Source organism: Tupaia chinensis, unplaced genomic scaffold (assembly GCF_000334495.1).
Source record: "Tupaia chinensis unplaced genomic scaffold, TupChi_1.0 Scaffold000294_3, whole genome shotgun sequence".
In the NCBI taxonomy this organism is placed as follows: Eukaryota; Metazoa; Chordata; class Mammalia; order Scandentia; family Tupaiidae; genus Tupaia; species Tupaia belangeri.
In genome coordinates this window covers 216178-238009 of record NW_006159781.1, presented here as the reverse complement: position 1 = coordinate 238009, position 21832 = coordinate 216178, and the positions used below count along the sequence as shown (strand labels likewise).

The 21832-nt window shown below is 54.5% G+C and overlaps 1 protein-coding gene across 1 annotated transcript in view; it reads right to left on the bottom strand.

The window, feature by feature from the left end:
• The window catches only part of ARFGAP3 (ARF GTPase activating protein 3), a gene marked incomplete at its 5' end in the record, with an annotated part of 51733 nt that overhangs the window by 1601 nt on the left and 28300 nt on the right, over positions 1-21832 (bottom strand). Inside the window, 6 exon segments of the mRNA XM_014588678.1 lie at positions 1521-1642; positions 6157-6247; positions 7311-7434; positions 10440-10571; positions 16458-16580; positions 17316-17444. Coding sequence (XP_014444164.1) covers positions 1521-1642; positions 6157-6247; positions 7311-7434; positions 10440-10571; positions 16458-16580; positions 17316-17444 — 721 coding nt within the window.

Sequence of the window (21832 nt, the reverse complement as noted above, 5' to 3'; positions counted from 1 at the left end):
AGGGGAAGCTGAGCCGCTCACAGCAGTGACACTGACGCCCAGGTCCCTGTCTAAGGGAGCTCTCCCAGTGGGACGGGCCCCCACACTTTCCCAGCCGTAGCACGGCAGCATCTGCCTGGGGACCGGGGCCTCCCCGAGAGCTCACGCCCACACCTGAAGCCCTGTCCTTTGGGCATGCCTCCATCACCCAGAGGATCATTCCAAAATAGGCTGACCTGAACGGGAGGTCCAGGCAGCCCTCTGCACAGGGAAGGCCTTAGCCATCACATACAGGCCAGGCCCACCCCGCCTTATTCACAAAGCGAGAATGGAACCCAGATGCCCCGCCTGGGGAGCAGTAAACAGCTGCGTCTTTGCACTCAGTGGAGTGTGGTGTCGGGAATGTCTAACTACACAGAGCTGCTCACGATCCGGCATCACGGGACAGCTGCTGGAGCCCACAGGGCCAACTGCAGTTCAAGTCCCAGACCTGATGGCTTGAAAAACAATGCTGGGCACATGTGCATGTGTGCCCAAAATCCTGAAGTGGAGAGATGAAGGAGAGGGGACTGTGGCACGGCTACACCCCTGCAAGGTGCTCTCTCACCTTCCCTCTCTCTCACTCTGTCTCTGGTGGGCACACCTGCCCTACGGCAAGATATATATATGTTGGCTATAAACCATCTATGGAATACCATCTCCCCCTTGAAAATTTGGGAGGGAGTGTTGCCAGATAGGGACGGGGTGGGGGAGGAGCAAGAAAGTGCCTCACGGGGACCAGCAGTTGGCGTAATGGCTATGTCGCTGGACTCTCATGACTGCGGTTTGAGTCCTGGACCCGGTGGCTTAAACTCACACCAGGCACATATGCATGTGTGCCCAAGATCCCGAGAGGAGAATGGAGGAGAAGAGATTGCGGTATGGCCATCCCCCCCCCAGGTGGTGACTTCTCGCTTTCTGTCTCTCTGTCTCTCTCTGTCTTTCTGGCGAGCGCACATGCTCTATAGCAAAAAAAAAAAAAAAAACCCTCTCCCCCCAAAAAAAGAAAAAAGAAAGCGCCCCACGGGGGACCACGCCACAACCCTCCTCCTCCTGTCAGGATCTTGGGGGCACACTCATACATGCCTGGTGAGCTTTTTAAAACGCTGGGGCTGGGACTTGAACCCCGCAGTCGGCCATGTGGTATCCAGCTACTGTAACCAGTCCTTTGTAGTTTTACAAAGATTTGCATAGAAATCTAGAACTGCAATGAGAAGTACCAGAATATTAAGAGAACTTACCCCTGTGAGCTGGGATTATGGAACATGTTCATTTCCTTAATACCCCTGTTCCAGTCTAGGAGAAACTGGGCAGCAATCATACTACATGATTCCTAACGGCTCCCTATCAAAACCAGAAAACTCCAAACCAACATGAAATTCCGTCTCTGTTCCCATCAGGTCAGACGTGACAGTCACCCAATACAACGTACCGTCCAGCAGCTGGGCAGGACCGTAAGCACGCCCCCACCCTGCAGCCGTTGGGAGCACCACCGCACTGACCTGAATCGACGTCATGACCCCGTTAGCAAAGACGGAGAGCTTCCCGGCGACGGACCGCACTCCCTGCTTGAACTGCGCCACGTCGGGGGCGCTGGGCAGCATGCTGGCAAAGCCGGAGTTTCCTACACAGGGCAGAGGCTGGCGTCACTGGCCAGGCTGGAGAGACCCCGATGCTGGCTCTTGCCAGCAGCAGCTGCTATTGAGGGGCAGGAACCTGCCGTGGGTGAGGCCTCGGGTCGAAGGCTAGCCCCCAGTGAGCCAGCAGGGAGAGATGTAGCAGGGGGCTCAGTCCATCATGTGCTCAAAGCCTGGCATAGCCCTCCTTGTGCTGTGTGATTCGGGGGAGGTTCCTTATCCTCTCTGGGCCTGTTTCCTTCAGGTGTTAAATGCTGGGCCCGCAGGTAAGGACTCAGCAGAGGGAGGATGGCAGACACGTAGGTTTGGGTTGACTCAGTAACCCTTCCCTCTTCTGTCAGTAAAAGCCTCCTCCTTCCACCTGAGTCCCCTCTCTTCCCTCCCCCGTAGGAGAGCACACACCAGGCCTCACCAATCAGAGCCTTCCCTGGGACTCACGTATGGAGTCTGGTCTGCTCTGGACTGCGGCTGTGTGTGACTGGCCCGAGGGAAGGAGCAGGCCTGTCACGGAACTGGGGAGCTGGGCCTGGCGGGCAGGTCTGTCTGTGCTGCCCACTGGGCCTGGCGGGCGGGTCTGTCTGTGCTGCCCGCTGGGCCTGGCACAACCTCTTTGGGTGGTCTTGCCGAGGAGAGCCCACATGCCCACCTCTGTGGCTGGTGCTGGTGGGTCCCTGCTGCCCCAGCTAAGCTACCATCACAGCGCCCATGCAGGGCAGCGTGCTGTGCGTCACAGGCAGAGGGGTCTGGCTGCCCTGCAGTGCACCGGCGACAGCGTGAGCACCATCACGCCGCTGCTGTGGACGTCGGAGGGGCTCGGCACCTGAAGGTCCCCATGGGTGCCATGGCCAGCAACCTGAGACCCCATGTGAGACTGTCTACACCACCTACCCCTACGCCACAGAAAACCTAGGCTGGGTCTCTTCCAGGAACCAAACAGAACGGACAGAGCCCACGGGAGGAGATGCAGTATTGACATGCCCACCGGGGGCCTGCCGCCCTCACGCCGCCCCCATGCCGCCGGCTGATTGGGCAGTTTCCCAGGCGTCTGCCAACAGTAGGATGCAGCCTGTACAGCGTCCTCCAAGGGCAGCCCGGGGCAGGCTGGGGCCAGGCGGGGGCAGACAGCACAAGCACACAGAGACGGCAGTGCCAGGCTGCTTCCTCAGGAAGCGTGGCCTTGCCCGGCCCCAGCAGGTGGGTCAGGCTCCAACCTCCACTCTGTCCCCATGACACCCAGAGAGCCTGGCACCGAGGACGCTGCCGGCTGGGAGGGCAGACAGGTGGCTGATAACCTCCCCGACATGTCACCTGCGTCTGCAGGGGACCCAGAGTGAACCCAGGTGGGCAGCTGGGAGGGGCACAGCGTCAGTGAGTGAGATCAGGGTGGGTGGGCCGAGCACCGGCTGGGCATGGCCATGGCACACTGACCGCCTTCGGAGGCCAGGACGGCGCGAGGTCCAAGATGGCCCCAGGTTTCTGGCTCAAGCAGCTTGAAGACGGAGGCTCACCTCCCTGAGGGGAAGCCCCGCCACGGCCATGGGGACAGGCAAGGTGACACACTCAGCGCCTGCCAAGGTGCTTCCTTAGCTTCTACATGGTGACACACGCACCGGCAACAGAGCACAAGGCCGCATGGCCTGGTGCTGGGGGAGGGGTGTGGCTCTGCCGCCGGCTGTGCAGGGCCTCCCCGCTCGGCCTGTCCCGGGGCTCGGCCTGTCCCGGGCATGCAGGATTCAAAGGATCAGAGTGGGTTTCCCGGAAGGACACGAGAGGGCATGCTGGTCCAGGCTCCTTTTGTGCAAGCTCCTCTCCCTAAGCCACCTCTGCTCAGTCATCTGGTGCCCTGGGCAGCCCCCACTGCCCGAGACAGCCCAGCTGAAGGCAGCCCTGCCTCCTGATGGCTGCGGGCACCCGAAGGGGTTTCTCACTTAGTCCTTAAAGGGGCGGATCCTCCAAGGACTCCACAGCTAAACCAGCTCCCCAGAAAGCATCTTACTTCACTTCAAATCTGCAGCCCCCTTCTTTTTTCCTTTTTTTTGGTAAGTTTTTGCCATAGGACTTATGCACTTGCCAGAGAGAGACAGAAAAAGACAGAGGGAAAATGAGGACTCGGCCCCCCGGGACGATGGCCACACTGCAATCCCTTCTCTTCCTGGGCTTCTGGGCATGCATGCACACATGCCCAGCATGATTTTCGGGTCGCCAGGTCTGGGGCTCAACTGCAGTAGGCCACGTGGGAGTCCAGCACCTTGAGCCATGCCACCTGCTGGTCCCCGGAGCCTTCTTTCTTTCCTTCTCCTCGGGGTGCCTGTCTAAGTGCGGACCAGGCTCTACCTGTGACGCGGGACTTTCACACTCCAGGATAAAGAACACGGAGCGGTGTCTTAAACTGGCTTCGGGGGCCAGCACGTGGCATGGTGGTTAGGTACTGGACTCCTACACAGCCAGCTGCAGTCTGAGTCCCGAACCCAGTGGCATGAAAATCACAACAAGTAGATAAATACATGTAGGTATGTGCGTTAATAACAAATGGCCTGGCTTCAGCTCTTTGCTGAAATTCTCTCTAAATAAAAAGTGAATGTTTGGTACGAGTTGCTCAAAGCTTAGCTTTAGGGCAGTTATTTATTTATGTATATTTTAAAGAATTACTTTAGTTTTATTAATCATTACTATTTTAAAAATTTGATCAGAGAGACAGACAGAGAGAGAGAGAGAGGGAAAGTGAGAAAGCAAGCCACCAGGTCTGGGACTTGAACTGCAGGCAGCCCTGTGAGAGCCAGTGTTAACCACCACCGCACCTGCTGGTCCCACAGCAGCAGTTATTCAAGGCATTTTAGGATGGGTCTGATGGCGATGAAGAAAGGGGGTGGAGCGGCCAGCAGGGGTTCAGTGGTGGACCTCACGGTGACAGCCAGGTGCCATGGACCAGCCTGCCTAGGACCCACAGAGGGAGGAACATTATCGGGCCTTTGTTCTGTGAAGGGACAGGAAGGTAAACATGGGCGGGCCGTGGTGTCCCCTAACAACTGGAAAGGCTGCTTTCATTTGATCTCCAAAAGCTTTTTAACAAACTCCAGTTCCGAGTAAGGAGTAGGAGTAGCAACCTGCAGAACAAAAGCGCACTGCTAGGGTGGGGCTGACACGTAGGCTCTGCCCTGACCTGTGCTGCCCCTGCCTCCCGCAGGCGACCAGCTGCTGCAGTCGACAGGGCAGGCCTTCCCGAAGGAAGCCGCCTGATGAAAGGGGGTGGGAGTCCAAGCCCAGGAGCCCATCTGCCCCACCGAGACTCACTCGGCGCTGGGGGTGCCCATCAGAGAGCAACTGACCAAGGGAGCCAGCGGCTCTGCCAGATGTCAGAGGGCGAGGTGCACGCCAGCTGCCCAGTCCCCGTTCCAGCACAGTGCCCCGACGTGCTGGCAGTGCCTGCCTGGCCTGGTTCCCACCGGGGTCCATCCTGCCAGCTACACCCGGGCTGGCAGGCTCCACATGGCTAAACAACCTTCCCACAGGAGCACGGTACCTGGTGGTGCTCCTGCCCAAGGGCCAGGGGTTCTAACGTTGCCTGGAGTACAGACAGGGGCTGGGACCATCCCCACACAAGCCATTCCACTGGGTCTCAGAACACTGTTCTCTGTGGCTGCAGGCCCAGGGGTGGCCACCCTTGCAGGAAGGCTCCGGCCTTCTTAGATCAACACCCAGCCCTCCAGGGCTTTCGAGGTCTGGCTCCTGAGGTGCCCCCCCATCCTCTTGCTGGTCCGTGGGCTCCTGAAATGACCTCAGGGCGTGCCGCTCCTCTACTGTGTACCAGGCGCCCCTGACTCTCTGGGGCAGAGGGTGGAGCAGTTCCAGAGGGCTGCGAGGCTCCCCCGTCTGGGCTCATGGGCTGTGTCCCCCTAGCCCAGTCCCTGTCCTGGGAAGATCACCCACCTCCTCCCTGGGAGCTGGGCCCCGAACGGAGAGGGAGGAGACAGGCACTTCCGCCCCACCTGCCCCCCACCCCGCCCCGCTGCATCTGTCCTCCCTGCAAGGCGGACACTGCCGGCCTCTATCTGCCGCTGCCAACCTGGGGCCTGCTTAGGTCAGACACCGGGTGGCATGCCACACGGTCTCTCATTTAAGCCCTACTACAACTAGGAGGTAGGGTCACCCACCCACTTCACAGAGACCGAGGCTCACAGCGCCAGAACACACCAAGGTCTCCTAGCCAGGGAGCGGCTGGTGCCACCGGAGCCCAGGGCTGTCCACCCCAAGGCTAGGAGTCAGTTCACACCCCGCTGGGAAATGCTGTCTGACGGTGTTTCCGGAACATGATCTGCCAGATGACGTGGGGACTGCAGCTCATGTCAGACTCTGTCAGACTCGGTCTGTCACGTGTGGACCCTGCCTCCCTGTGCCACACCGGAGCTAATGTCGGGTAATGGCTGCTAACTCCCCAGGGAACAGGAAGTCCTGCCTGGCGAAGCTGCTGTGCGCGCCCTGAGGCCCATCGTCCCTGCCTCACCTGCGGCCGGCTTCCTCTGCTCGTCAAACAGGTCCGCTGAGCTGATGGAGGAACTTGCCGACAGCCCCTCCAGCCGGGCCCTGGTTTCATACTGGGGGAGAGAGAAGGGGGCCGTGAGGCTCGGAAAACTGGCTGCCCTACAGGGTCACAGGGCCCTGTGGCACGAATGCGCATGTGCCTTGCCCCCCAGCTCCCAGGTGCCAGGAAGCTTGGTTCTGCAGGGGAGGCTGGTCTTGGTGGTCCAAGTGAGGGCACCTGAGCAGAGGCGAGCACTGCGGCTCCTCCCCCTCGGACAAGCCCCCTCCGACACCCACCACACCCGTCACAGCTGAGCTGGGGGCCATCAGCCTCCACACAAGGCCGGTTTGAGCTGGGGGCCATCAGCTCCCACACGAGGCCAGTTTGGGGCGGGAGGTGGGGGCTGGAGGGGCAGATGGCCAACAGGCCACTCTCCTCCCGAGATGAGGGTACGCGTTCTGCCATGCGGTGGAATCGACACGCTGTGGGGGCTCGCCCTGGTCCTGCAGCCCTAGCGTTCGTAGTAACAGACCCCGCACAGCTGCCCGCACTTCAGACTGCAGGAAACGCTCGGCCCGCCTGCAGCCGAGCCTCACCGCTCAGCAACAGCCCGGAAACGGACCTGTCGCCCCACAGACACATCGGTGCACCTCACTTAACTACGGTCAAACATCAAACCGGGAGCCGCTGTATGGAAAACGGTCTGAAATTTATCCACAAGACATTGAACAAGGGCTATTCAGAACATGGGGAGGTGGGCGGGATGGTCCCGTACCCTAGGGCTTAAGGAAGCCGGATCCTGCATGGCTGACTGCAGTTTAAATCCTGGCCCCAGGGGCTTGAAAAACACGTGGGTATGTGTGCATGCATGCCCCAGATTCTAGCGGGGTGAATGCAGGAGAAGGGACCCCGCCCACTGGGGGCGGTGCTCCCTCTCTCTGGCGAGCATGCGCACTCTCTGACTTACAAACAGGACGCAACAGGAATCTGAGAAGCAGGAGACGGAGTTCCTGCTTTCCCGGCACTCCTGTGCAGGCCAAGCCAGCCCAGGTCCTTCCCATTCAGCCTCCTCCTGCAGCCCCCACACAGCCCCCTCTGGTTTATGGGGCCACCGGTGCTACTCGGCGGACCCTTACATCAGCCTGGGCTTGCCTCCCGAAGTACATGTCTGATGAGATGGCCTTGACGTTGCCGAACTTCTTCTGGGCCTCATCCGTACTTTCAGCGGGCTCGTAGTCCGGCTTGCGGCGTGCTGTCGGTCTGCAATTAAAAACAGCCCAAACCGGATCAATTCACTCAAGGTGAGGCAACTGTGTTCCTGGTACAATGTATACATGCGCTATTTTATTTTAAAAGTCAACAGAAGTAATTTGTATAAGGATTGCCAGCCACTTTAAAAAGCTGGATCCCAGGAAAGAGAAAAAGGGGTGGCAGTGTGGCCATTCTCCAGGGGGCGATTTCTCACTTTCTCTTTGTCTCTCTCCTGTGAGCACACATGCCGTAAAGCAGAAACCTCTAAAAAAGGGAATAAATATTCAAACCACGCAATGTTTCGAGGAGTTCCAGGTGAGTCTGCTACTGCACATTCGTGCCCGTGGTCCCTTCGCACTTCAGCTCAGTCAGTCAACACCAAGCTCAGGTCTGTGACCTACGAGGGGCCTACGAGGGACTCCAGCCTACGACCCGGGGCATGGAGTTACAGAGTGACCACATGGTTCCTCTCCCTGGGATGAGCCCAGGCTACTACACCTGTCATCTCAACGCGTTAGGGGTGGCCCATGGACTCCGGAAGGCTCCCAGATTCGGGCAATAGGTTATGTGGCCCCTCACCCATAACTCCAAAATCTGGAGACGCCCTTCAACAGGTGAGTGGACACCACCGTGGGGACCAGGCTCAGCCACACGCACGAGGGAGACCTGACAAGCCGGAGTGGAAAGGCCGGTACCACCCATCCCATTTCTGTGTGCTCGTGGGCCCAGAAAGCAGACCAGGGGTGCTGGGAAGACAGTGGCTGACTGGGGGCAGAGGGGATTCGGGGTAAATGCAACCGTTCTGCCTCTCAGTTCCGCTGCAGCTACATTACTGCACGTGCCCGGAAAAGGTAAGAGAGCAGTCCTACAACACCGTGGTCGAACACCGTGGGTACAGAGCTGGGCCCCACACGGCCAATCGTGGCTCAAATTTCGGCCCCAGAGAATCGAAAGCCGTGCCGAGCACATGTGTGTGCGCCCACAGCCCTGACAGGAGGAAGACGCAGGGGAGGACTGCACCGTGACTATGTCCTGTTGGGGATGTGCTCTTTGGCAATGATGATAATACAGATGACATTTTCTATATACAAATGCCTCCTTAAAGTGGGGGAGGGGACTGGAGTCTCACTTGGCCACAGCAGTTCAAGTCCCAGACCTAGTGGCTTGAAAACCATGCTGGGCCCATGTGCAGGCATGCCCCAAATCCCAGGGGACAGTGGAGGAGCAGGGACTGCAGCGTGGCCATCCCTCCTGGGGAGTGATTTCTCATTTTCCCATTGTCTCTGTTTCTCTGGTGAGCGCACGTGCCCTGTGGCGAGCAAAAAAAAAAAGAGGAACAAGGACCAGCAGGTGGCATGATGGAGGTTAAGGCCACTAGACCCACATGGCCAACTGCGCAGTTCCAGTCCTAGACCGGTGCCTGAAAATACGCCCAGCACACGTGCTCGGGTGCCCAGGATCCCGAGAGAACAGAGGAGAAAGGACTGAGCGTGGCCATCCTCCTGGGTGGGGAGTATCTTAGCATTTTTCCTCTTTCTCTCTCTCTGTCTCTCTCTCAGGTCTGTGACCTACGAGGGGCCTACGAGGGACTCCGGCCTACGACCCGGGGCATGGAGTTACAGAGTGACCACATGGTTCCTCTCCCTGGGATGAGCCCAGGCTACTACACCTGTCATCTCAACGCGTTAGGGGTGGCCCATGGACTCCGGAAGGCTCCCAGATTCGGGCAATAGGTTATGTGGCCCCTCACCCATAACTCCAAAATCTGGAGACGCCCTTCAACAGGTGAGTGGACACCACCGTGGGGACCAGGCTCAGCCACACGCACGAGGGAGACCTGACAAGCCGGAGTGGAAAGGCCGGTACCACCCATCCCATTTCTGTGTGCTCGTGGGCCCAGAAAGCAGACCAGGGGTGCTGGGAAGACAGCGGCTGACTGGGGGCAGAGGGGATTCGGGGTAAATGCAACCGTTCTGCCTCTCAGTTCCGCTGCAGCTACATTACTGCACGTGCCCGGAAAAGGTAAGAGAGCAGTCCTACAACACCGTGGTCGAACACCGTGGGTACAGAGCTGGGCCCCACACGGCCAATCGTGGCTCAAATTTCGGCCCCAGAGAATCGAAAGCCGTGCCGAGCACATGTGTGTGCGCCCACAGCCCTGACAGGAGGAAGACGCAGGGGAGGACTGCACCGTGACTATGTCCTGTTGGGGATGTGCTCTTTGGCAATGATGATAATACAGATGACATTTTCTATATACAAATGCCTCCTTAAAGTGGGGGAGGGGACTGGAGTCTCACTTGGCCACAGCAGTTCAAGTCCCAGACCTAGTGGCTTGAAAACCATGCTGGGCCCATGTGCAGGCATGCCCCAAATCCCAGGGGACAGTGGAGGAGCAGGGACTGCAGCGTGGCCATCCCTCCTGGGGAGTGATTTCTCATTTTCCCATTGTCTCTGTTTCTCTGGTGAGCGCACGTGCCCTGTGGCGAGCAAAAAATAAAAGAGGAACAAGGACCAGCAGGTGGCATGATGGAGGTTAAGGCCACTAGACCCACATGGCCAACTGCGCAGTTCCAGTCCTAGACCGGTGCCTGAAAATACGCCCAGCACACGTGCTCGGGTGCCCAGGATCCCGAGAGAACAGAGGAGAAAGGACTGAGCGTGGCCATCCTCCTGGGTGGGGAGTATCTTAGCATTTTTCCTCTTTCTCTCTCTCTGTCTCTCTCTGGCAAGAGCACACACCCTATAGCAAAATTTAAAACAAAAATGAGGGGAAAGTAACACATTCCTGGGCTTTGCCAGCCCGACCCATGGACTCAGAATCTCCAGGAAGAGACCCCTGGGCACGTGCTTCTAAAAAGGTCCCCTAGTGATTCTGTTGTGCGCCTCCAAGGCAGAATCACTCCCTTCCAGACAGTGGGACGAAATCACTCACCAGCCTTACAAAGGTTTTCGGTCTCTCCCTCTTTCCCAGAGACACAGCTCACTGCCACAACCCCGTGCTACGTCCATACCTGTCTGAATAGCCTGAGCTCTTCAGCACGATCTCCGTATCCCTGCTGGTCTCCTTCTTCCAGTAGGAATCTGAACTGTCATCCCAGGTAGAAAAAGAGCTGCTCCTTAACTCCATTGGGTCATCGAAGTACCTGTGTGGTCAAGGCAAGGGCAGGACAGTGACTCCCAGGCTTTCTGGACGCTAATTCACACCGCAGTCTCGTGTCCGACAGCGTGGGGGACCGCGCTTCCTTGCCCCCTTAAAGTTGGGGCAGCCGCATGACTAGATCTGGTCAGTGACAGGAGCAGAGGTGAGGCGTGCCAGCTCCGGGGCCTTCCAAGGGCCTGTGCTCAACCAGTCCTCCTTCCTGCAAATGGAGGAGCCTGTGGTTCCAGGTGCTGTCGCCTCGGGCAGGTGGACCTTCATCATTCAGACAACGAGTGCCCCACAGAAGCAGGCACAGTCCCCTGCACCCTGACTGGCCTAATGTGAACAGAAATAAACTACGACGGTGTTAAGTCCTTAGGGTTGGGGGGATGTTTGTTACACGGCATAACCTACACCGTCCAGGCAACCCGTGACGTCTTTGAGCAGCATCTACCAAGAGCTGCACATGCCGTGTTCTTTGGATCCGGCTCTGCCTGGTTAGGTCACAGCAGAGGGAGCTGCTGGGTCTGAAAAGCTGGCCCACCCAAGGAGCTCCTCCTGGGCAGCTCCCCGCCACATGAGGATGAGAACTGTGAGCCTATGTGATGCCGGTGAAGTTCACGACCTCCTGGGGTTGGGTACAAAGCTAGGGACACCCACCACTGGCTCAGTCTGTAGACGCTCTTTCGGCCTGGAGCTGGAAGCACATGTGGAGGAGAGGCCGGCCCTCAGGGTGGATGGCACCGAGCTGGCTGGGCAGGGCATGGCCGAGGCAGCACCATTCAATGGTGGCTTTTAGGGCCTGTGAGATTAGAGGAAAAGCCCTGAGGCCTGCCTGCGAGAGTGGCCATGCCATGTCAGAGTTCCTTAACTCCATCAGGCTCCAGATGGAAGCCAGAGATGCCTCCTTAGCGGGGAGAGTTCAAGCAGCCCAGAGGGGAGAGGCGATCCCAGGGCCTAGTCTCAGGAAGCAGGGCCATGGAAGGGGAAAGTGGAGGCTTAGGAAAGGCCACGCGGGCTCTCCCCAGAGGAGCACGGAAGAACACAGTCAAGATGAGGCTCTGCAGAACTCCAGGCAGCCAAAGACGAGTATGAGGTGGCAGCCTGGAAGGGCAGACAGGCCAGGATCAGGGAGCTGCGGCTGGGGGTCAGGGCCAGCATATTCCTTTTCCTGGCAGAACAAAGGAGGGGGGAGGAGGGACCTGCTCTTTGAGCAGGTGGTGTGACCTGTGGATGAAGAGGAGGAATTTCAAAATGTGGTTTCTGCTTTCTTGGCAAGACAGTCATCAAGAGCAAATCTGTGGCCCTCTCTTCCCCCAGGAAGAAAAAGGTGTTCGCAGCACATCTGGATTTGCACTAGAAACCAGCCAGGCCCTGCCTGTGCCTACTGAGGGACGGGCACTGCCCTGGGCGCTGCTGGGAAGAAGCGACAGCCAGGCCCCGCTCAGAGAAGGAAGACCAGGACGGGATGGCACTGGACGCCATGCCAGAGGGAGGGGCCAAGCTGCAGGTGCTCGCTGGCTGGGGACTGTGCCCACTGGCTGGGGCCTGTGCTCGCTGGCTGGGGGCTGTCCCAGCACTTCCGAGGGCCTTGCTAGTACAGACCCAGGGAAAAGACAAGATGGATGGGGGACGTAAAACCACGAAGCACCCCGGCGGGGTTCCGACACTGCGAGGGACAGACAGGGCAGGGACACATCCGGCCTGTCCCTGAGGCACTGCCAGGGGGCTGCTCCTGCTCAGCATTCAGAACCCCAGGGAGTGTGAGTACAAGGCAACGGTTCCGATTCCGACCACCGGCATGGCTGCCAGAGGAGGCTGGAGTGCCCCAGAGGGCGCGGTCGGTGGGTGGGCTTTATGTGTGTGTGTGGAAGAGCTGCAGATTCTTCACAAGCTGGAAAAAGACTTTTAGAGATCTGGCATTGCTCCAAAGAACCATTTTGTTTTGTTTTGTTTTTAAGAATTATTTTACTTAACTTTATTTATTTATTTTAATTTGACCAGAGAGGGACAGAGTGAGAGAGAGAGAGAGAAAGCGAGAAAGCAAGCTGCCAGATCTGGGACTTGAACCACGGTCGGACACGTGGGAGTCAGCACCCCTAACCACCACGCCACCCACTAGCCACGGAAACGTGGTTCTTCATTTATGTAAGCCAGGTATTTATCGCAGATGTGGGATCGGGTTACCGCACAGGCCAGGAGCATCCTGCCTCAGGGGAACCGGTTCCCGAGCGGCACTGGGATGTACAGGGTGCTGGGGCTTCTCTGCTCTCGCACCATGCAGGAGGCAGCCAGCACCTCACTGGGGGACAGGCAGACGCCAACCAGGCCTGCAGCCGCCCCTAGAGGGACAGGGAGCAGGGCCAAAGCTATCAGCCCTTCCCTAGAAACTGGACACTGCCTCCCCGGCTCCACTCTGACGTTCTGATTCCGACATCGCAGTTCTCGATATTTGTCACCTGTATTTTTGCCCTTCCACTCTACCCTTTTCCATCCCTGAAAACATTCCTTAAAACCCTCGATCAGGGGACCAGCAGTTGGCGTAATGGCTATGTCACTGGACTCCCATGTAGTCGACCATGGTTCAAGTACCGGACTCGGCAGCTTAAACTCACGCTGGGCGCGTGTGCGTCCAAGATCCCGAGAGGAGAATGGAGAAGGGATTGTGGCGTGACCATCCCCCCTGGGGGGTGATTTCTCGCTTTCTGTCTGTCTGTCTCTGTCTTTCTGGTGACTGCAAGCGCCCTATAGCAAAAACTTCTGAAAACAAACAAACAAACAAACAAACACCCTCGACCAGAGCACCGTCCCCTCGTGGTCTGCCCGCTCTGCAGCTGCTCAGTTTCTATCCTATTCTATTGACTGTAAGGCTGAGAAAAACGTTCTGGTCTCATTATTTTGTATTCAGTGTATACGTACATTGTTTATAGCACAGAAATAATGGGACTCGATAAAAAATGAAAACCAAAGATATGCTTTGATATCTTATTTCTAATAGAAATAGTGCTCTTTCATAATTCATAATATTCGAGTCTTAATGGGCTAATGAATAATTTGGAAGCAGTAAGAGCCCTTCATGGAACTAATACGCTTGCTTTCTGAGCGCCCCTGTTTATTTGACCTCAGTTGCCAAAGTACTTCATAGCTCCTGATCCACTGACCGTGGTCACCCTGCCAACAAGGACTAGGAGGCCTCTGTGACCCCCCAGACGGCCGATGGGCTCCATGAGCACCGCACTGAGGCTCTCTGGCCGAGTCCAGGAGTGTGGGGGACGGAAGAACGCCATCTGCCCCAGGCTTCCCACCACAGATAGCAGCGTCACAGCGACGCAGCAGCAGGCCTCCAGGGCCGACTCTTCTGATTGAGCCCTCAAGGAAGGAGACACCTCGTGGGCTCCTAAAGCCCCACAGGGCCCTGGTCGGCCTGGGGCTGGTGGGCTCTCTGGCAGCGCCCATGCAGTGGGTGGCCTCGCCAGGAGTCTTCTTTCCTACCCACCCTGCTACCAAGCAACAGGGCAGCTCACTCAACGAGAACTCGCCTTTCTTTCCTCCCAATGCTGTCAGCACAGGGGGTGCAGCTTCTGAATCAAATCACAGATTTAACTCCCTCCAGTACAAAATACTTTTAGAAGACACAGTTTTGGGGGGGAATCAGCAGATGGCATAATGGTTATGTCACTGGACTCCCATGTAGTCAACCACAGTCCAAGTCTCAGACCCGGCAGCTTAAAACTCATGCTGTGTGTGTGTGTGTGTGTCCAAAATCCCAAGAGGAGAATGAGGAGAGGGGATTGCAGCATGGCCATTTCCCCGGGGAGTGTTTTCTCACTCTCTGTCTCGGTCTCTCCAGTGGGCACACACACCCTATAGCAAAAACCTTTCCTGAAAAAAAGGCAGCGACACGATTTGGGTGTGACCCCTGGGTAAACTGAAGGTGTGTGTTATACAGGTTACGGAAGAGAGCCACGTCTCGGAGGTGCTGACACAGAACACACTCAACTACTGTTTTTCTGGAAAGAAACCAGACTGGAAATAATTTGGAGCTACGCTTAGAAAAAAAATGGTAAGGGCAGTACTCTTTATATAATTCCTCATCTCTGAATCTTGACAGGACCAGCAGTTGGTGTAATGGCTATGTCGCTGGACTCCCATGTAGTCAGCCGCGGTTTGAGCCCCAGACTTGGCAGCTTAAACTCACACCGGGCGCATGTGTGTGCATTCCCAAGATCCCAAGAGGAGGATGGAGAAGGGATTGCAGCGTGGCCATCCCCTCAGGGGGTGATTTCTCGCTTTCTCTCTGTCCCTGTCTTTTTGGCAAGCGCATGCACCCTATAGCAAAAACCTCTTCGAAAAAAGAAAATAGATAATTTCATAATTAGATTTTGGCTAATAGTTAACATCTGTCTACATCTGCTCTACCTATGCCACCTACGCCTTCCACACACAAGAACCCCTTCAGGCTTCTAAGGACCTCTAGGACGTAAGTGACAGAGCCCCTGCTCAGCTCCACTCACAGCTGACAGGCCCAAATTCCATTTTCACCAGCTCCTGACAGAGGTCCTCCGTGTGGTCAACCTGCCTCCCTGACAGCAGCAAGGAAATACCTAGGCCGAGCTGAGTCTCTGCCTTGTAACCCCAGCGGAACAGAACAAGAGCCAAGCACTCTTACAAATGCTCTATTTGCAGTAACTCATTTAACCCCCACGCGATGCTGGGAGGCAGGGGCCGCAGGGTCCCTAATTCACAGGTGAGGCAGCTGCAGCCCACAGAGGGTGAATAACTGGCAGCAAATCCAGGCTGCCTGGCTGCTGGTGCACACGCCAAGCTCCCTGGAGGTGGGCATGCTCCTTAGCCCGCCCAGCTCCAGGGAGAGCACAGGCCCACACGGTGCCTCTCCAGCAGGCCTCTCCCTGTGCATGGCACATCCTTGGGGGAAGTTCGTCCTCCCTGCCCCTGCCGGCTGCTGCTGGAACCTGAAACTCGGCCCTCTCCCTGGTCGGCCTCACACCAGAGCTGTGCCCATCCTGGCAGTGGGGAGCACTGGAGGTCAGGGACCCGTGGGGAAGCCCTCCAAGTGCAATCCTGCCTCTCACTGGTACACACACAGATACAGCTCATTTAATACTCTCCCATGAGGCCGGGTTTCCCAGAGCTGCTGTTCTCAAATGAGGGGTCTGCAGAGGTTGTAGGCGCTGCTACTCGCTGTCCCCACTGCTGGACAGAGGCAACAACCGCCTCCGTGCAGGGGCTCCAAAAAGCTCACGGAAATCACACATCATGGAAACTATGCAAGGACTTCCTTGCTTTTTTTGCACCTCAATTTCATTTTCCCTCTTTTGAAGTCCTGGTGTGTACCTTCAAAATTTTGCATTTTCGCCAATTCTGCATTTTAGATAAACACATTTCTCCAGCCTCTAATTTTAACTTGCAGTTGCTGATCTTATTAGCAAACATTGCCCACTTACAAAGGTCTCCTAGCTTTGTTCTAAAGCTTTGTCTTGGTCTTAACCAAAACGTTTTTAAAGTTTTTGTTTATTTGTTTTTTCTATAGGGTACTTGTGCTTACCAGAGAGAGAGACAAAGTGAGAACTCACCTCCCAGGGGGTTTGGCCACGCTACCATCCCTCCTCCTCCACTTTCCTCTTGGGAGCTTGGGCACAGACATCTAGCCTAGCGTGCTTCTAAAGCTGACCCGACAGGCCCAGGATTTGAACTGTGAAGCTGGCCATGTGGGATCCAGTGCCTTAACCTCCATGCCACCTGCTGGCCCCAGCCAAAACGAAGTAAATTGGTCTAAGCAGTGGCTTAGACTACAGGTAGACTAGTAAGTCCATGCTAGTCACCATAGTCCAAAACAACAGACACTTCGGCGAGGGTTTTACCAGAATACCTGGAGCTGGAGGTAAAAAAGGCGTCCTCGCTGTCCTCATTGTATTTTTTCCTTGGTTTCGCCAGGACGGGGGACTCTTGCTCTATGGTCTGCATGTCCGAGGCCACTGAGTGTGAAATACCGCTTGAGAAAACAGAAAGAGACAGACAGACGTGACATCGGTTACTTCTGAAAGGCTTGTTCCGCCAGAAAGAAAGAAGTCTTAATCTATCCTCTGAACAAAGACAGATTTATTAGTGGGGTTAAAGACACAAGCAATAAAACCTTTTTTTTTTTTTTTGAGAGGTTTTCGCTATAGGGCGTGTGCACTCGCCAGCCAGACAGAGAGAGACCTAGAGACAGAAAGCGAGAAATCACCCCCCAGGGGGGATGGTCACGCCGCAATCCCTTCTCCTCCATTCTCCCCTCGGGATCTTGGGCACACATGCACACGCGCCCGGCGTGAGTTTTAAGCCACTGGGTCCAGGACGCAAACCGCGGTCGACTACGTGAGAGTCCAGCGACATAGCCATTACACTAACTGCTGGTTCCCAAAACCATTATTTTTGATGCAGGCTTTCAAAAATATCCGTTCTCTGTTGAGGACTGTAACTACACACAGTCCTGCGTGTGGGTCATGTTTCTGGCATCTTCTCCGGTGGGTGCTGAAGGAGGAGTCAGACCTGACTATTTTTTTTTTAGACCCACGTTTGGAATTTTTCATGCTGTATTGCGTGCGAGACTAAGACAAAAATAATTAAAGAAGGACTAACAGAAAATTACCTCTGAAGTTACAATGAATACGCTCCAGAGAAAATCCACTTAGGACTAGCAAACTGGTCTAAATGCTGAAATCCGACAGAGCAAGGCCCCACATACCTTCTGCAGTTTCCAAATCCCATGCCCAGCCTCTCTGATTCGATTTTTTTTTGGCCACTCTTGTTCATCTTGTCATCCTTCTTCATTTGAATTTCAAGATCTTTATAGGCTAACCGTAACGATGAAACGCTGCCAGGAAGAACATATGCTCCTTAGTTTAGCATTCAAATCTTATGTTCTTATGTTAAATAGTAGGCAAAATTAAACACGGATTAGGTTCATGAAAAAGCAACTGCAGTTTTGGACCAGGAATTTCAAATCATTATAACTAGGCTCAAACACATCTTCATTAATCAAAATAAGCATTACAATCAACACGTTTTTGCCAGTGAGAAATAAGTGTGTCTATTCCCGCAGCATGAAAATCCGAGCTTCGGGATTTGATGTTCTTGGAAAGCGCCTTCGGCATCCTGCTGGCTGTGGAAGTGTTTTGAAGAAGTGGTATTAGTTGGCGAGAGGTCGGTGGATATAGTGGAGTAGGCAAAACCTTGTAACCCAATCTGTTCAACTTCTGAAGTGCTGCTTGTGCACCGCGGGCTCGGGTGTTGTCCTGGAGACTGTGCCCTTCCTGCGGAGCGACGCCGGGGCAGGCCTTGCAGTTTGGGTGCATCTCCCCGACGCACTGGTGAAAGTCTGGCTTTGAGCAATGCTTCGGAGCGTCTCGGTCGAATCACTGCGCTGGTTGTTGCCGGTTGTTGTGTAACTTTCACTTTTTGTTGCACGTCACAATCCAACTGAGAAATGATTGGCTGTCGCATAGAATTAAGAGAAGACGACACTCGAAAACGACAATTTTGAAAATTTTCGGTCGGCTCATGAGGCAATCACTTCACGAGCTTTCCCACCTTTCCAATTTGCTTCAAATGCCAAATGGCCACAGAATGGTCAACGCTGAGTCCTTCAGCAACTCCCCGTGCAGCTGGGAGAGGATCCGCTCCGACGACTGCTCTCGGTTGGTCGTTGTCACCTTCCAGTGGCCAGCCACTACGCTCCTCATTGTCAAGGCTTTCGTCTGCTTTGCAAACTTATGAACACCACTGCACTGAATGTTCTAGCAGTTCCTGGGCCAGCGCGGTGTGGATGCTGTGAGCTGTCTCTGCTGCTTTGTGACCCATTTTGAACTCGAATGAGAAAAATAGCTCAAATTTGCTTTCTGTCTAATTCCATTTCCACAGTCTAAAATAGTATAAAATTAACAACAAGTAACAAGTCATTAGCAAAAAAATTAAGCAAAAAATGCATATTAAAATGCTTTCTAGGGACCAGCAGATGGTGTAATGGTTATGTCGCTGGACTCCCGCATGGCCGACTGCAGTTGGAGTCCTTGAAACTCACACTGGCAGCTTGAAACTCATGCTGGGCACATGTGTGTGGGTGCCCAAAATCCTGAGAGAAGAATGGAGAAGGGACTGTGGCATGGCCATCAGCCCTGGGGAGTGATTTCTCACTGTCTCTTTGTCTCTCCAGCAAGTGCATGTGCCTTAAAGCAAAAATCTCCATGTTATTAAAAAAGAGGATGTCTAACTTAACCACATTTAAGAACGTATTCCAATGTCAAGAGGCACAGTTCCACACACGCTTCTGTACCAATAATAGCTTACACTTTTAGCTTCATGCTCCTTTCCTTCTTTCCGTAACTAACAGTTATAAAGGCAAGATGGCTTTTCTGTTTGTTTTATTTTTTTTTTGAGAGGGATTTTTGCTATAGGGCGTGTGTGCTCTCCAGAAAGAGAAACAGAAAGTGAGAAATCACCCCCCAGGGGGGATGGCCACATCGCAATCCCTTCTCCTCCACTCCCCTCTCGGGATCTTGGGCACGCACACATGTGTGCCCAGCATGAGTTTAAGCCATCGGGCCTGGGACTCGAACCGTGGTCAACTACATGGGAGTCTAGTGACATAGCCATTATGCCAACTGCTGGTCTGGCGATTCTTTTTTTTAACTGCCAGAGAGAGCACATGGTCATGAGTGAGCAAGCGTAAGAGGGGGCAGGGGAAAGGCACACTTTAAGAGGCTTGGTCACACCTCAATCCTTGTTCTTCCATTTCTCCTTCCCATCAGGATTTGGGTTGCACACAGACACATGCACACACCCGGTGTGTTTTTCAAGTTGCTGGGGCTGAGATTCGAACCGTGGTTGGTCATGGTCTGGTTCCCTATGCACGGAGCTTAACATTGCACTTCAGGGCTGGTCAGGTTGGCATATTTTCTCCTGGTCTTTTTCAAGTAGCTGCTCAAGAAAATTTCATATGTTTACAGCCACTTGTTGGTCACTGTCAAACCGCCATCATTGTTCAAGTGTAGCTGGTACTGCCTAGTATTCTAGGACAACAACTGAAATCACCACTCTGTGGACAGTGAGAAGCAGGACTTCTCATTTGAATTAATATTTTATTACACTTGCCCATTACATATAGAAGTATGAGCTTATCTCATTTATTTTATAAATAAATTATTATTCTATAAATAAATAAAGGGAGGCAGGAAGGATGACTTAATTGTAAAAAAAAAAAAAAGCTTGTAGTTTATGAAAGAACCTTGTAGGATCTCTCTTGGTGACCCAGCTTCTGAGAGCATTTATTAGCGAGTGGGATGGGCACCCATCAGCCACAGCGCCCGCAGCGCCGCCTGTCTTACGCGGATGTCCTGGGATATACTAGATAGTGCACCAGGGAGTAGAAAAGGTGCATAGAACATTGCACTCACTTGTAGGTTTCTAAAAACACAGCCCTAAGGAGAACTAGGCCTACAGAGGCGACATCGGCGGCCTCGTCTCTCATCAGGAAGACGCTATGAAGTTGCAGGACCCAGAAGATGGATCAGCTACCTTTGAGGACTTTTAGGGTGTCACTTGTTTTTTGAGGTCATGTCAAAAGTAATGAATGCCTCAGAAGAGAAGCCCGTATAATTTATAGTGCTATAAATAAATTTCTGTGTAGTAATAACAGGGAATGACAACAGAATTTTTAAGGTTTTTGTCATAGGGCATGTGTGTTTGCTGGAGAGAAAGAAAGAAAAGAAAGAGGAAGTGAGAACTCATCCCCAAGGGGGATGGCCATGCTGCGATCCCTTTTCCTCTGTTCTCTGGGGATCGTGGGCACACATGCATACATGCCTGGCATGGTTTTCAAGTCACCAGGTCTGGGACTCGAACTGTGGAGTGGCCATGTGGGATCCAGCGCCCCCAGTACCAGTGTCGTCATTCCCTCTTCTCCATTCTCTTGAACTCTCCCCTCTCTCTCTCTAAGATCCAGGCTTGAGCCTCTGCAGAGACCACCACTACCATCGTCCTGTATCACCCACTTACAACTTGGCCCCGAGTCCAACAGCGTTCCCCACTAGAAACATCACTAAAGATATTTTCATGCCGGCCCTGTGGGTTGGTGGTTAGGAAGCCAGATACCACGTGACCTGACTGTGGCCTGAATCTCAGCACCAGTGGCTTGAAAAAACATACTGGGTGCATGTGTGAGCGTGCTCCAAATCCCAGCGGGGTGGAGAACTAGAAAAGGGATTATGTGTGACCACGCTGCACGGGGCGAGGGGTGCTTTCTTCCTCCCTCTCTGCCTCTCCTTGGTGAATGCTCACGTCCCTTGGCAAATTTAACAATAAATAAATGAGTGAATGAATAAAAAGAAAAAAAAGAAATCTTTTTACATTTCTGAGATCCAGCTCACTAAGTACGTCCCGTGAAGGAGTGCCGCTCAGTCACTAACACTAGAACGTCGCTGGCAGCCCCAAAAGGACCCTTTACCCACCAGCAGCCACTCGCCACTCTCTCCTCCCCTGGCCCCTGGCGACCAGCGTCCCACTGTCCATCTCTGGATCTGCCTCTCCTGGATCTTTCTCATACAAGGAATCACGGATGTGTGGCCAAGGGATCATGGCGTGACAAAGCCCTGCTGAGGATGTTGCCCTCTTTCTGGCTCGTGCCCAGCTTCTTGCATGGACTGTTCAAGGTGTCGCCCTGCAGGAGTCTCAGGTTGTCCTGCCCATGGACAGACACATTCCGGTCATCCACCAGGTGACCAACATCTGGCCGTTCCCACCATCTGGCTGTTGGGATCACCGCCACCATCAGCGTTCAGGCACGTGTTTGTGTGGCTGGGTGTCTTAATGCTCTGGTGTACATGCTCCCGGGTGGACCTGCGGGGTCACATGGCGACTTCCTGTTTTGTCTGTTGAAGGATCGCCCACCTGTTTTCCACAACGGTGGCGCCATTTTACACAGCAGTGCGCGAGGAACGCATGAGGGCTCCAATTTCTCCACATGCCGCTCAACACTTGTTACTGTTTTTTTTTGTCTTTGTTTTATTTTTTAATTTATTTTTTTAGGTTTTTGCTATAGGGCATGTGTGTTTGCCAGAGAGAGAGGAGGAGAAAGAGAGACAAAGACAGTAAGAAATCATCAAGGTGTCACGGCCCCATTAGGGGGACGGCATGGCCACACAGAAATCCCTCCTCCTCTCAGCACTGTGGGTGCACCCTGGCGTGCTTCTCAAGCCACCAGGTCTG